Source organism: Trichosurus vulpecula, chromosome 7 (genome assembly GCF_011100635.1).
Source record: "Trichosurus vulpecula isolate mTriVul1 chromosome 7, mTriVul1.pri, whole genome shotgun sequence".
Taxonomy (NCBI): Eukaryota; Metazoa; Chordata; class Mammalia; order Diprotodontia; family Phalangeridae; genus Trichosurus; species Trichosurus vulpecula.
In genome coordinates this window covers 104,696,871-104,712,296 of record NC_050579.1, presented here as the reverse complement: position 1 = coordinate 104,712,296, position 15,426 = coordinate 104,696,871, and the positions used below count along the sequence as shown (strand labels likewise).

At 39.1% G+C, this 15,426-nt stretch overlaps 1 protein-coding gene across 2 annotated transcripts in view; it reads right to left on the bottom strand.

Moving 5' to 3' along the window:
- Positions 1-5,965: 5,965 nt before the first annotated feature.
- SYNE1 (spectrin repeat containing nuclear envelope protein 1) overlaps positions 5,966-15,426 on the bottom strand; it is a 593,153-nt gene continuing 583,692 nt past the window's right edge. For both annotated transcript variants that reach the window (XM_036766002.1, XM_036765999.1), the window contains one exon: positions 5,966-7,079. In XM_036766002.1, the coding sequence (XP_036621897.1) occupies positions 6,839-7,079 (241 nt within the window). In that variant the 3' untranslated portion in view covers positions 5,966-6,838. The remainder of the gene's footprint in view (positions 7,080-15,426) is intronic.

Genomic DNA, 15,426 nt, shown 5'->3' with positions numbered 1-15,426 from the left:
AGAGAGACAACCTTTCTGCACTAAAACATATGCCTTTCCTGCAGACCTTTCAATCCTACCCATATATTTCTGGTTACATAACCATTTTCCACGAATACCTTTTTTTCTAGATTTGAAAATATTTTAGTAGCACAAATCCCACATGGATTCTTTCTTCCGTGTTGCTTGAAATTGCTCTTCCATTTCTAGCCCTTTCATGACCCTTGTTTTATCTCTCAGACTACTGATTAGCAGTGTCCTTTTCAATGGATCTCACCTGTTTTATCATTTCTCTGCCGATGCTCCCTTTTTTTTAAACCTTTATTCATTTGGGTTTCTACGTCTCAGGCCCTGCAATAGTAATACATCCTCTCTTCATATTAACTATACTAGAAAGGAGTTTGTAGTTAGTAGTCACCAGTTTTCTGTCATTAATCAAATGCTTTTTCAGTTCCAGGAAGCACTGTGATGAAAATGAAATTGTCCCTATCTTTCCACACTGCTGGAATAGCTAGGCTAACTGCTGTCCACATATGAGTGTTGAACGTTCTTGAACTGCCTTTCCCTCAGTATATCCAATGAGGTAGGCAGACCTCTGGATAAGTGTCTCCTTCACATCTATGGATTGGCTCTTGTTATATAACTCATAATCTTGCAGAAAGTAGTTACTCCCAAACCCCACTTCCTCATAACTTCCATGTTCATGTTTCAATGTTATGTCACTCAATTTGATTTTAATTAATGAAACTGTAAATGAGACTTTGGGCTAGGATGTTTTGTATGGGCTATCAAATGACCCTACTGGGGCTATCCTCCGCAACATTCCTTAATCAATAACATATTCCTTTAAACCATGACTCATCAATGATTCAAGATGCCCCCACAAAGTAGCAGGCCAGTTCCTAGAAAAGAGGCTGAGGAACACCCACCAGCTTATCACTGACTTCAATTTTCCTATTATTTATGCTTGAATGTTGATCTCTTTTTTTGTGAGAAAGGCAGTGCTCCAGTTTCAGAAAAGACCTACACACCAGAGTCATAATACTGAGCTGCCAAGAAGTATGGTCGAATATTGTCCAGATGCATGGCTAAAGAAGAATAATCCCTCCCTAATGACTTTATTGTAGGAGTTTCCCAGCCCTGGTTTCATGACAGGCTGAGTAGAATTTCATCTACCATTAGGTCTGCAAGTCTGGGAGGCAAAAACTGAGTAGCCAGACTGAAAGAAAAAGTAATTTGTTAGTGCTGCTAAGGAAGACTGTTCAGGCTGGTACTTTCATAGGGTATAGATTGAGTTTTAGTAGCTTTTAGACTTGACTCAGGTACATGGCCAATTAGTGGCATTCTGAAGTATAAATGGGAAAGTGTGCAAATCTTAGGGTCATAGGAATTGCTAAGTTTAAGCTTGGGAAATGCCCTGCTCTGTAGTTAGTCTTATCAGAATTCTCTATTTTGGCAGGAAATTACTAAGATGGTGGAGGTCCCTTTTAAAACAGACTCACTCTTGTTCATCCTGTTGTTGCCAATAAGGAGGGAAGTAAGGTGCAAACCCTAGAATTCTGTTTCCTTGGTCTCTGAGGTTATTTTATCTGGAGAGAACATGTTTACCCCAAACTCGTACTCAGGTTCATCTACTTCTTCCACACTACCTTTCATAGTCCCAACACCAATCAGGGCAAGAATACTACTATCTCTCTTCCCCAGGAGGAAAAGTAAAACACAGGGAACATGGGAGTGCCTTCTCTTTGACAAGGACAGCCCTGATTGTTATTTCAATTCCTCAGGAAATTTACACCTTTACAAACAGTTTAGATTTAGGGAAGGTTTGGGTCTTAGGGATTATCAGGTCCAATCCCCTCTTTTTTATAAATCAGGAAACTGAGACCCAGAGAAGTTAAGGATCTAGCCTAAGGCCCCACAGGAGGTAAGTGGCAGAGTTGGGATTAAAAATCATGTTCTCATACTCTAAATCCAGTATTTTCCAGTACGCAATACTGCCTCCCTGGAATGTCGCCATATGAATTGAGACAAGGTTTCAGATAAGTCATTCCTGGATAGGGTGACTAGGGAAAGCATTAAGGAGGAGCTGAAATTTAAGTTGGTCCTTGATGACCAACTTAACTTTCTTACAACTATATTACCTCGGTTCCTTTATTACCCCTCCTGGAAGATCTTGTTCAACTCTTTTCTTCTTTCATTCACCAACTGTCGATGCTCCTCAAAGCTCCATCCTTGGACCTCTATGGGTCTTTTTCTATTCCCTACCCCTAAGAGAACTCATTCATTCTTACTTAAGAGGTGAGGAGACATTAGAAGAGAACAGGGTAGAGAGAACAGCATGAGAAAAGGTGTGAAGGGGAAAAAGACCCAACAAGCTTTCTGGAATGTGCTTTTAGTCTATGATTTCATTTGGGGTAACACAACCTTGACCATAATCCTATTTCTTACTCCCTTCCAGCACAGAATTTCTCTAAGCTACCTCCATTTCCTAGCCACCTGCTCTCTCCTCATCCAGAAATCTATTGAAATTGCTCTCTATAAGACCACCAATGACTTCATTCTTCCCAAACTCAGAAGACTTTTTTCCTTGATCATTTGCTAACATTGATATTATTCCCTATAAGCCCTATTTTGTTTTTCACCAAAACTCCCCTCCCTTTGCTTTTTTACAACTACATTATTTTGAGTTTTTTTTAAATTATCCCTTTTGAAGATCTTATTAATCTCTTCCCACTCCCCCACCCCACCCCCTATTCCGTAACTGCTGGTACTCCTCGAAGCTCCACATTTGAACCTCTTCTGTTTTTTTTCTCTTCCCCACTCCTAAGAGAACTTAGCCATTCTCACTACTTCATTATCATCATCATGCATGACTGCAAAACCTGTAGCTCCAGTCCTGGTGTCTTACCTAAATTGTAATTGGATGTCTTAACTATCTCCTAGACATTTTCACTTGAATGTCTCACGTATCACCTTACATTCAATGTCTTCCAGAACCAATCACTCAATACCTTCTCCCAATTGAGGTTCCTATTCTGACCTCCCTATTTCTGCTGGCAGCTGTCATTTCTCTGCTCACCCAGTCTCAATCAAAGGGCACCTCTCTACCTCCCCAATCCAATAAATAACCAACTTCTGTATCTCCTACTAGTCCCTTCTTTTTTTTTTAATTTCATATTGTCACCTCCCTAGTTCAGGTACTTATCATTTCATGCCTGGATTACTTCAGTAATCTAAAAGAATCGGTCTCCTTGCTTCTTAAACAGAGAGTTATTGACTATTTTTGTGTCATGAACCATTTTTGGCAGGCTGGTAAAGCCTATAGACTTCTACTTGATGTTTCTAAGTGTACAAAATTATATAGGATTATGAAGGAAAACAACTCTATTGAAATAATTATTAAAGGATTTTTTAAAAAACTTCATAGATTCAGACTAAGGATCCGATCTGAATGTCCTTCTTCTAACTTGTTACACATTACTCAACTAGATTATTCTTCCTAAAAGTGTTTTCTTCCCACGATGCTTCTAGAGCCTTCAATGGCTATCCTTTGCTTGTAAGTTAAAATACAAATTCCTCAGTTTGGTATTCAGGATCCTCCACAATCTGGTCTCAGTTTACCTTAGCAGAGTTTATTAGATCCTAGAGGTAATAGTGAGCCACTGGTGTTTACTGAGTGATGGACAGGAAGGATGTAGGGATATAGTTAGACCAATGTTTTGGGAAAATCACTTTGATGGCTGAATGAAGGATGGATGGGAATAAGGAGAGATGTGAGGCAAGGAAATCATTTAGAAGACAGTTGTAATAGTTTAGGTAAATGGTGACAAGGGCCTGATCTAGATGGTTGCTGTGTGAGTGTTGTTGCAGTTATAAAGACCCACAGTCATGGGTCCTGTACTCTTTTCACGTTCTTCATGTAATGAATGAATAGCTGTTGGCTATTTTCATCTTTTAAGAGTTGAAGCAGCCTAACATACCCTCACGGTAGTTATAGTACAAAGAACCCTGGATTTGGAGAGTTGACCTGTTTTTAGATCCATTACCATTTACTATCTATGTGACCTTAGGCAAGTGACTTCACCTCACTGGGACTCAGTTTACTCATTTGTACTATGAAGGAGTTGGATTAGATGATCTTGCTGGGAATCCTAAGCTCCCTTTCAGGCTTTTTTACAAGTGCCTTCTTTTATAAGAAGTCTTTTCTGATTCCCTCAGTTGTTAATCCCATCATGCTAAAAATTACTTTGCATTTATTTTATATATTTTCTATATTTCCTTATCTGTACCCATGTTTTCCTCTCTGTAGAATGTAAGCTTCTTATGAGTAGGGACTGTATCATTTTTGTCTTTTGGATCCCCAGTACTTTCAGTGTCTGACATAGAGAAAGCATGTAATACATATTTGTTAAATTCACTTGAATTGAGTTGACTCAGTTTTCCCAGCTTGCATCTCTGTGACATATTATTAAATATTCAGCCAGTATCCAATTCTGAATGATTAGGTAGCATTTCTTTTGGGAGGTATCTGGTCAAATTGAGCCTCTTAGGTATTTTTACATTGGTTAGATAGATCAGCATCTCACTGAGATCAGCAACAAAGATCAGAGGTGTAGAAATTCCTAATGCTGGCAGAGAAGAGGGAGAGGGATGATTTTGAAGTATAAGACACTTTGGGAAAAGCTAAGTCTGGACAGAATGGGGAATTTTGGACAGTTAGAGAGCACAGAAATTTGGGTACGTTGGGTTAGTTAGAAAAAGATTCTGGAAAAAAAAAAGAAAAGGATTCTGAAGGGGGATGGGAAGGCTCCAAAGACAAATTATACTTTCTTTGCAGTAACTAACAACACATATACCATATATTTAGTAGAGCTTTCACATGTATAGTTGTGAGATGACTAAAATTGCAAGGGGTCAATACCAGTTTAGAATGTGGAAACACTTGGTCTAATCTCCTTAGGTCAGGCTAGTCCAAGTTCTCCATTTGAGTCAAAACCCAAATCATCCCTTTTAGGGGAAAAGAGCCAAGGCAGGGGGGGTGGCATGGGGTGGGGAAGAGAAGACTAATCTCTTTAAGGAGAAATGGGAAATACTCACATACACCAGATGTCTGGAAAGAGTAGGTCAGACTCCTGTTTTCCTATGACTGTCTTCCTCTTGGCTCTTCCTGGTCCTTTCAGTTGTTAGTGACTTCCCATCTGATGTGTGTGCCTTGTATATATGTTTTATGTATGTGTATCTATGTATCTATGTCTTCTTTGATTGAATATAAGCTTCTTGCCAGCAGAAACCATTTTTGTTTTGCACAGTGCCTGACCCATTATAGACATTATTCTTATTACTATTAGTAAATGCTTGTTGATTGATTCCATTTCCTTCCTTTCCCTCTTTTCAGTACAGTGTTTGTGGATTTCCCTATTCAAAGAGACCTCTAGGGTATATCTCCCTTGAATGCCAAAATTTCCTATTCTGGAATTCCTCATTCTGGAAAATACTAAAATCTAAATAAGGTAATATATTTTAAAAATTGAAGCAGCTTGGAAACCATTGCTCCCCTTACCATCTTTCTAATTTTCTATCAGCCCCATTTGTTGTTGCACCCTGAAAGAATGTTAGTTCCTTGATGACAGGGACCCCCCAACTCCTCCTCTTCTTCCTCCACTAGCCTCTTCTGTTCTCTTCCTCTGTCTCTCTCTCTCTCTCTCTCTCTCTCTTTGTATTTGCATCCTCAAAACTTATCACAGTTCTTGGTATATAGTAAGCCCTTAATAAATGATTTTTTTCTTCATTCATTCCATGTAACTAAAGCAAATTTCTAACACATTATAGTAAAGTGACAAATAATTTTTCTTTTAGAAAAGAAAAGTAGTGTTACTTTTATGATGGCCGCAATCTATATCTATATTTTTAAAGCCTTTGCTATTATATTTGTCCTTGACTGTCACGCTAATGTGACTTTTTGTGAGGAAAATAAATGAAACATTTGTAGATACATATGGTTATATTTTAATTTCCCCTGCTTAATCTCGAAACTTAGATTTTTCAATATTATCATTAAAAAAGAACAGACAAATATTTTAGGGTATCTCTAATAAATGCAAATAAATCAATACAAACAAAACGGCTTTAGCAAACTGTACATACATAAATATCTTCTTTTTTTTACTTAACATTCAATAGTTTTTTTCTCATAAAACCTTCCATGATTTTATTTATTACATCCAGTTTTCTTTAAACCTTTTTAAAAAAGTGCTTTTTAGATTTACAGCCTGTGCATCCAAAGCAAAGGTTAGAACATCATGCCTGAAAAAGTAACCAAGGTAAAAAGTAAGCAGCTATTGAAGCTCTTTAAAATAGTATGGTACAAGATTCTAAAATCTCTTAAGCACTGGCTGATTTGTAGATCCCATGATACTGATAGGGTACTTTGGGACGACTGGCTAACAAGAGCTGGGCAGCAGCACATAGGAAAGTTACTCTGACAGTATAATAAAATCCTTGGCTATCCACAGAACCAGGCAAAGGCCAGAATTCAGGTGGCAAATGTCCCAGGCCACTGGTAGCTATTACTCAAAAGTCTTCTTAGTACTAGGGTTCTGAATTTGGAAATTGAAGTTTCTTCCAAAATACTGGCTCTGTTCACGTTCTCCCTCGTCATGACCTACTGCCAACGTAATGATTTGCACACAAGATCTAGGAGATATAGGGAGCTGCCACCCTATGTGCATTCCATTTGGCAAAGGTCCTTTTTTCGGATAGGTTTTAATTTCTTTTTCCAATTGTGTATTTGCCTTTTTTTTTTTTTTTGCCAGATTCTCCTGCTAATAGTACATGTACAGATGAATACTAGTCTTCTAATTCATAGAGGAGGTGGGCCATTGGTATATCTGAGCATGGGGTGGAATGATCGGGCAAAATTATTGGAGAGGGCACAGCTGTAGTCCTCCTCAGACATTGGTACAAGGCAGGCAAGACCAATTAAGAGCAAAAGGAGAAGCTGAAGAGGTAAAGCGGCTCTGAGGACTCTGAGGAGGAAGGCCTGGCAGGACTGAGCTGGCTGGGTCTCAGAAGGGGAGGAATCGGAGCCACCTCTTATGGACCTGAGGAAAGAATCAACACAGAGAATGAACAAAAACACTTGTAAAGGACATTGCTTCTTGGTTTGGTTACTCTTCCTGGAATCTACAGGAATATGCCAAATATAATTCAGCTGAGCAATTACCCGCCACTGGCTTGCAAAGAGCCCATGCTATTTCCCCAATACTAGCAAAAGTTGTTTGGAAACTGTACTGATGCAAAATAAACATTTAATCAATCAACTAAAGAATAACTAATTAGAGGCTCAGATTCCACTAATTTTTTCTCTTAATTCAGCAAAACATTTTCCATTAACAAAGATAATTGCTTTATACAAATTTACCAGAAGAAATTAACTAGCTCTAGAATACTTAAAACATGAATACGTGAGGCAATACATACTGAGTCTGAGAACATAAGGAATATCTTAGACAAGGTTACTCATATTTAAATATCATAAACAATTTCCAGTACATGAAAACCCATGAAACAAATGCAAAAGTACATCCCTGGCAATTTGGAAAGACCTATGAAAGCCGGATTAGGCCTAGAGAGTGTACGTTGTAATTTGATTTTGCACAGAATCAGCACCTTGCCCTGGCAAGCTTTCACTGTAGGAATTTGACTATAGTGATTAAGGATGCTAAATGCAGTGACAATAATCGCTTTGGGTTTAGTTGGTAGGGAAGAAAAAGCTCACAGGTTTCAGGATCTCTTGGGAAAGTTCTTTTATTGGCTATTGAATCTTGCAAAGTGGGATTCTGGTTTGGATGCCCTAAGACCTTGAGACTGAAAATTCCACTGCTCTGTTTTGTTGTTGTTGATAATGATGGTTTGCTTTTTTTTTTTTTTGTGGGGCAGATAGATAGCTAGTGGCAACTACAAGTTCATTGAAGTACAACTGATGGAAAGGACAAAGGAAGTTATGTGTCATATCAAAAGTGTATTGGATAAGTGAAGCATATTCTATTGGAATACCACATTACTGTTGTGGCATTCCCTCTCCCCCATACTGGGTGTAGATACTGTTTCTAAAGTATTTAAGGAAACATCTTGAATAGGTAGAAACCAATGTGTGGAGAGATACAATCATAATATGTACCATGTAACTCTCAGAGAGAGAGAGAGAGAGAGAGAGAGAGAGAGAGAGAGAGAGAGAGAGAGAGAGAGAACAAGAACACAACAGAACACTGGTTAGGTGGGGCATGTTTAAAACTAGCCCAGACTTGCCTTGGTGGAGTGGAAACTAGGTCTTGCCCAAAATTCTAACGCTGGTCTAACAAACACAGCTGGGAAGGGGAACAGCACAACTAGTGTGGAAGCTCAGAGTATCTACAGAGTTATCTAGCCATTGGATTCTTGGTAAAATAAGGGATTGTACAAGATTCAAAAATTCAGTTCAACAGACATGTATGGAATATCTCCTATGTACAAGGCAGTGTACTATGCACTGGTTATACAAAGACCAACAAAAAATAAAAAAATAAAGGCCCTAAAAAATAAAGTTCCCTAAAATGTCTAAGGTCCCTTCTAGCTCTAAGATTTTTATGATTCAATGGAACTGTTCTTCTTTCATTGATTGGGCAAATTAAAGACACTTCATTTGAGCGTCCAGCTCTAAATCCTATGTTAATACGAAGAAAGCAAAAAGAATGTTTGCCATCTACTGGTCAAACCAAGAACTGCTCTGACATTAAAAGTAGGTGAAGTAAATTCAGGCATGCGCTGTGGAAAATGATATACTTCAAAACTTTAGGGAACTGTGATTCTATAAATATGGGTATTCCATCCATCAACATAGATTGAAACTTCTTTATAAAGTAGCAGTTGGTCTCTAAAAGTTACTAGGATCAAAAAATGGATCAACCTACAGCCAATCTTTTGAGCCTGTTAGTACGTAGCTAGGCTGATACATAAATTACACACATACACGATACCTAACGAAATGATTCATTCCGTGGAAATGTCACAGAAAGAATATGATGACACATGAACGGGCAGCAGGCAAGACTTCCTCTTTAATTTTAGCTCCTGAGTCACAGACTCAAAGAGTCTTCAAGCTAGAGATCTCTTGGGCCAATCTCTCATTTAACAGGTTAAAAAAAAAAGAAAGAAAAAAGAGGAGCATGGAGGAAACTGAGGATCTGAGAGAAAAGCCTTTTATTGTGAGGTTACACAGGTAGTTGCTGGCAGATGCAGCACTAGTACTCAGGCCTCCTGACTCAGTCCAATGTGGTTTCCGGTGACCTCCGTTTATTTAGATTTGTTCATTTATGAAAGAATAGATATGAGCTTCTGGCTCACAACTGTGACATGGCTATCTCACATCGAGAAGGTTATGGGATGAATTTAAAGAGTGTACTCATAGCTGAAAACACTTGGAACCATCTGATTTCCCACTGATCAGACACCACTCCTATGTTTTAGTTCCTTCCTTAGAAAGTAAGCTCTTTGAGGACAGGGTTTGTCTTTGCTTTTGTATCTCCAGTACTTGGAACAAGTAACTATAGCATGGAAATGCTTGCTTTCTCTCTTTCTGTCTCTGTCTCCCCTCCCCCTCCCTTCCTTGCTTCCTTCCTTCCTACTGGAGCAATGTTTCACTGGCCTGCTTTGGAGTATCCTTAAATAGGTGGGCTTGAGTGACCATGGATATTGAACAGACTTTCTTCAGTCTAGATTGATTTGACAACTTTTATCAGTCTTCAGCTAGATGATACTCCTTATTTAGAACCTGTTTATTATGGCCAAGTTAAGGGTCACTAATAATAGTACAATTATTAATGTCCATCTAGAAAGATGATTTGTCATGATTCATTTATTGCAGAGGATTCTTAAGCCTTCCAGACATGGACTGACTTATGCACATAACTGGTGGTGAAATTTGCCCGGCAAATTTGAATTAAGGGTTGAAAGAAAGATGAACTTTCTTGGATGTTTAGGTCAAAGTTCAAAATCAAAACAAAGGTTGCACATTAAACATTATGCTCTTGAACCAGAAGAAAAACTTCTTATTCTTGTGTTGTATAGAGTCATATATTGTAAAGAGCCCCCTGAAAGGACATGGCACATTTAACAGCATCAGAGCATTCCTTATTAAAGTTCAATTAGAACAGGCTTTCTACAGTCTAAGAATGCCAACACACCAAGAGTTAATGGGCTGAGATAGGGACAAAGGGAACACACAGTGCTTAATTACCTTCCTAGGAGTTGGCTTCCCTTGAAAACTGCAATCTACCTCCTTACAGAACCCCCTTCTCCTTTTTTTGGCGGGGAAGGGGAAAGCACTAAGGCTCGAGTGACCAAAGTCACCTCTTGTTAATGGTGGATCTGGTTTTTGCCTTTAAAGTCCCAACAGGGTTAATGATCCTGGGGCGAAAAGTACTCTTTTAATATTTATCTTTGGCCTAAAGACACCTGGGTTTCAATAGAGGTTTGGGAGGATTTCCAAGAGAAAGAACAAAGGCAGTCTTTTGACTAGCCTCTGGCCCTTTTCTTTCTTCTTCCCTTGGCACTGCTACCTTAATGGACATGGTTACTGCTCTATGTTTAGAATGTGTCTACACTGACAAAATGAAATGGAAGCTGAACCAAGAAATCTGATTGATGAAGACAGGCAAGATAGTTTTAATAAAAAAAATCCCCTTCCTTTCAATAGTAGGGTTTTTTTTTCCTCATTTAAATTAACCTGGAAATTGATTCAATGCCCTACCTTACTTTGTCAGTGTAAGTATGGGTCCAATGGGAAAAACAAAACAGCACTTAAGGGGGAATGGAGGCAAGAATTGAAAAGTACTTCTTTTGGAAAAAAAAGTTGCAATCAAGGAAATGAGAAGGATCCAGTCTGTTCCAATATCATTGAAATCAAAACACTTTGCTAGAAGAGTTGTTAAAAATATTCGCAGGAACTTCATAACCTGTTAGTTAATATGGGAGATAGATTAAATAATTCATCAGAAGAAAACAATGTGGCAGCTATATCTGGAGAAACAGATGTGTGGTTTTATTACATAGAGGAGGTTTTTAGGAAAAGGGGCATTATCCTTTACCTGTAATCACTCCTAGGAGTTGCCGTGTTTTTAGGGACAACCTGAAAGTTTGGATATATTTTAGTTCCAGACCCAATACTTTATCTTGGACTAGGGCCACCACAGGCCTACCATACACTGATCCAAGCTTCTGAATTGGTCTTATACCACCTTAACCACTAAAATTCTTTATTACTAGGGAGGACCAAGATCTTGGTCTATGGGGTTCTAGAACAGAGGTGGTCAAACATGCAGGGCCCACAATACTCCCAAGTATGGACTGAACCAGATTAAAATGTTATTGAGAACTATTTAATAAAATGAAGAAAGAAAAATATGTAAACCTGGGTAGTTTTTGAAGTCAACACGAGAACTGTAGGGATCCTTGTGTATGGGTTAGTGGCACCCATTTCTATTTGGGTTTGAAACCGGTGCTGCAGACAATAGGGGTAAGGGACAGAGACTGGATTTGTAATTTCATTGGTATAATGAACTTCCCTATTGAGAAAATTCCTTCTACTAGTGAGGCTGGCACCTTCTCTGCAATTTAAAGTCTTAGACAATTGAGAGGTTAGGGTTAGACTTCCCCAGGATCACATATCAAGTAGGTCTCAGAGATAGGACTTGAATCCAGGTCTTCCTAGCTCTGAAGCCAGTTGCTGACCATTATACCATCCTGCCTCTTGAACTGTACACAACAACAATAATGGTGGCTAGCACTTTAAAGTCCACAGAGTGCTTTACAAATATCATCCAATTTTATCTTTAACCCTGGGAGGTAGTTGCTGTTACCATGCCCATTTTACAGAGAAGGAAAATGAGACTGAGAAAGGCTAAGTGACTTGTCCAGGGTCACACAGCTAGTAAGTACCTTAAGGTAAGATTTGAACTCATGCCTTCCACACTCTATGTCCAGCACTCTGTCTATCCATGGCACTACCCAGCTTTGTAAACAGACAGTTACGGGAATTAACAGACTAGCCTCCTAACAAATAAGATACTACTGAATTCTAGGAGCATTCCGTGGAACTTTTGTCACCCAGAAGTGACTTCAACTGCATAATGAACCTTGTAAAATACTTAACATTTTCAGGGGGTAGTTTATTCATCTGATATGAAACGCAGAACAGTAACAAGTGAGATGGATTTGAGAGTCAGAGCTTTCTTGGGTTTGAATCTTGCCTTTTCTATTTACTAGCTATGTGAACCTGAGCAAGACATCTGACTTCTCTGGGCCTCAGCTTCCTAACCTATAAAATGGGGGCATTAGACTAGATGATATGTGAAGTCAGTCTACATCTATGTTCCTATGATATTTTGGGAATTAAGTAAAGGATTAGTGCAAATAATGAATATAGGGAAATGGTCACGTGTATTCAAATTCTCAGTATTTAAAGTTACAATTATGTAAAATGTGGTTAATGGTTCCAGCCCAAATCTGATTAGTGGAATCATATCTAGAGAAATTCATCATTTGTATTAATGAGAACCTTGTTATATAGCAAAAAAAGGGAAAGAGAAATGTATTGGAGCCTTAATATTTAGCACTGTCATTAGGACTCAATACACAGAATTGCTTTACATAGAGGAAACTGATTTTTGAGTTTGATACCACTCCTGTACAGTAGGGAAGGGATAGGGACCGGACCTATAATTTAAATGTTGAATAAACTTCTTTGGGGATTTTAATAGAGCTTCCTGCACAGATCTGAGACAGAGATCAGCTTTTACTGAATGCCACTCTAACAAACAGTTTTTATGGTGAGATTCCAGTATGAGTCTCCGTCTATCTAAACACAATGTAGCTGAATTCATGTATAAACCATTTATAGTCCATAATCATTCTAACATACCTTTTTGTTATACTATCTTTGTGGAATAGTGGTATAGTCAGAAGACATAGGTTCCAATCTCACTTATTCCACTGCACAAGCTTGGGAAATAACTTAACTATTCCTAATATATAAAATGAGAGGGCTGAACTAGCTAACCTCTAAGGCCACAGGCTTTTATATACAAGCATTAACCAGGCCTTCTGTTCTAGAATTTGGACAGGGTTGGATGAAAGAGACTGATCCTCACATCAAAATTTGAGTCTAATTTGTTAAACACAATATTTTTTGTTTGTTTGTTTTTATTTTTTGGAGACTACTTCTCCCTAAATCACCCAGGGTAGGAGTGCAGTGTCCAGTGATAGAGGCCCAATCCCCCTACTGATCATCACAGAAATTTTGACTTGCTGTCTCTGATGCCTTATTAAGTAGCCTGGTGGCCCCACCATTACCAGAGGGTACACACTTAATTGGTTTGAGCCATATTACAGCTCAGAACTCCTGAGTTCAAGCAAGCAAGCCTCTGTCTTTCTACTAGTAGGGATAACAGGCATGTGCCACCATGACCAGCAACATTATATGTTTTAAAACAACTATTCTTAGATAAAATTTTTGACTATAGATATGAATGTACACAGTTTCTCAATGGTCTTAGAATCTGATGTGAAAAGGGAAGGGTGTGTGTGTGTGTGTGTGTGTGTGTGTGTGTGTGTAGGGGACCCTCATCAATTAATTCAGCATAAAATTCACTATGAATTTTGGATTCGTTAAATTTTCTAGCTATGTAATAAACTCAACCGAATACCGTGCTCATGGAGCAGACACATAATGGCAAGACTAAACTGCATTACATAGAAGACAGAAATTGACAAACAAGGAAATGAAATTTGATTTCAAACAAAAAATTCTACACCAATCCCTGCCCCTGCCCATACCACTCAAATAAAAGAAGAAAGCAAAAACCAAAAAAATAACCTGGTTTAAAAATTTCCACTCTTAACTTTTGGGGTCAACATTCCTAAATCGTTGAGGTTTTCTGCCCTAACTACTGTAACCTCTCAAGTTTGCTGATCCAGGGCAAGATCAAATACGAAGTACTCTGATGTGAAAATATTCCAGAACAATGTGACAGCATGTACTACTGTAAGTTAATCCTTTCCCAGCAGGAGCTGCATTCATTGCCCACAGTGGGTGCACCCCAAACAGCGGCGCCAATGAGTTAAAAAACCCAGTCCACTTCAACCGCAACCTGTCTGCCTAGTGTGTTTGATTAAGTTTACCATTCAGGTGAAACTCGTTTGTATTCCATGCCTGTCTGAGTAACAAATTAAGCATTGTGTTGTACTGCTAAGGAGATGTGTTAATAAACAGTGCTGGACAGAGCTGATGTGAAAGGTGCCGCGTGGATGCCCCAGCTAGAAGGGGGGCTGTTCCCCAAGCTGCAAAGCACTGGTAAGATGCATGTTGAAGCACCTGCTCAGCCCTGCACATAGAGACGCCTGAAATCCTGAGAAGAAATGCAGGGAGAGGGTCTGGGCGGAGGGGGAGGGGAACAGAATCAATTTGTACCTATGCTCCAAGGCCAATACATATGTCTGCCTGAATTTAGCTTCCAGTGATCATCAGGGGGAAGACCGGCTTGTGCTGTAACTTTGTAACCCTCTCCTCCCACTTTTGTCTGAGCCACAATTGCTCTTCTGCCTCCCAAATGGCAGTAATGTTCTCCAAGAAGTGGTGTGTGTGTGGGGGGGAGGGTGGGGAAAGGGGGAGGAGAGGGAGCCCACAAGACAATTGTCTGCCAGTACGGCACCACTACCTCTATTGCAGAGGCCGAGGAATGCATCATGAGAACTGTGAACACAGCCCATGAAGAGTAGTAGCTAACTCTGAAGGTGCAGAGCTGCATTTTGCCAGTCACATTTATTAATTGCCATTTTGCTAGGAAAATCTTTGTTTTCAAACCAAATACAGCTATGTATATATGTGTGTATGTAAGTATGTATATACACACATACATCTATGTATCTATGTATTGTCTAATAAAGGGGGACACATCAAAATATCTATTTTGTAATTTCAATACCTTGGGGCAGCCGAGTGAGAAGTCTCATATACAATTGTCACAACTGGCAAACTGAAAATATCAAATAATGATTATTTGCCATTTTAGACTTCCTCCTATCCCTTTCCTTAGGAATTCAGAGTTGTGCTATAGCCCAGATAAACTTCCAGGCCGCTGAACTGTTCTAACAGTGAAGTGCCTAGGACTGGAATTTGGAATTTTCTTTCTTTCTTTCTCTCTTCTTAAAATTATCTGAGGTTGGGAGAGGTGGACACATGAACTGATCAGTGAAAGAGTGAAGGAACACAGACACATCACACCAACAAGGAAGAATGCAAAAGCACTGTTAGCTGCAGAAATGATAGACTACTGGAGACAAGGTGGAAAGCAAAAAGCGGCAGCTGTAAGTCTGCTCTCTAGTGGTCACAGAGTAGTGGACACTGGTCTTGCT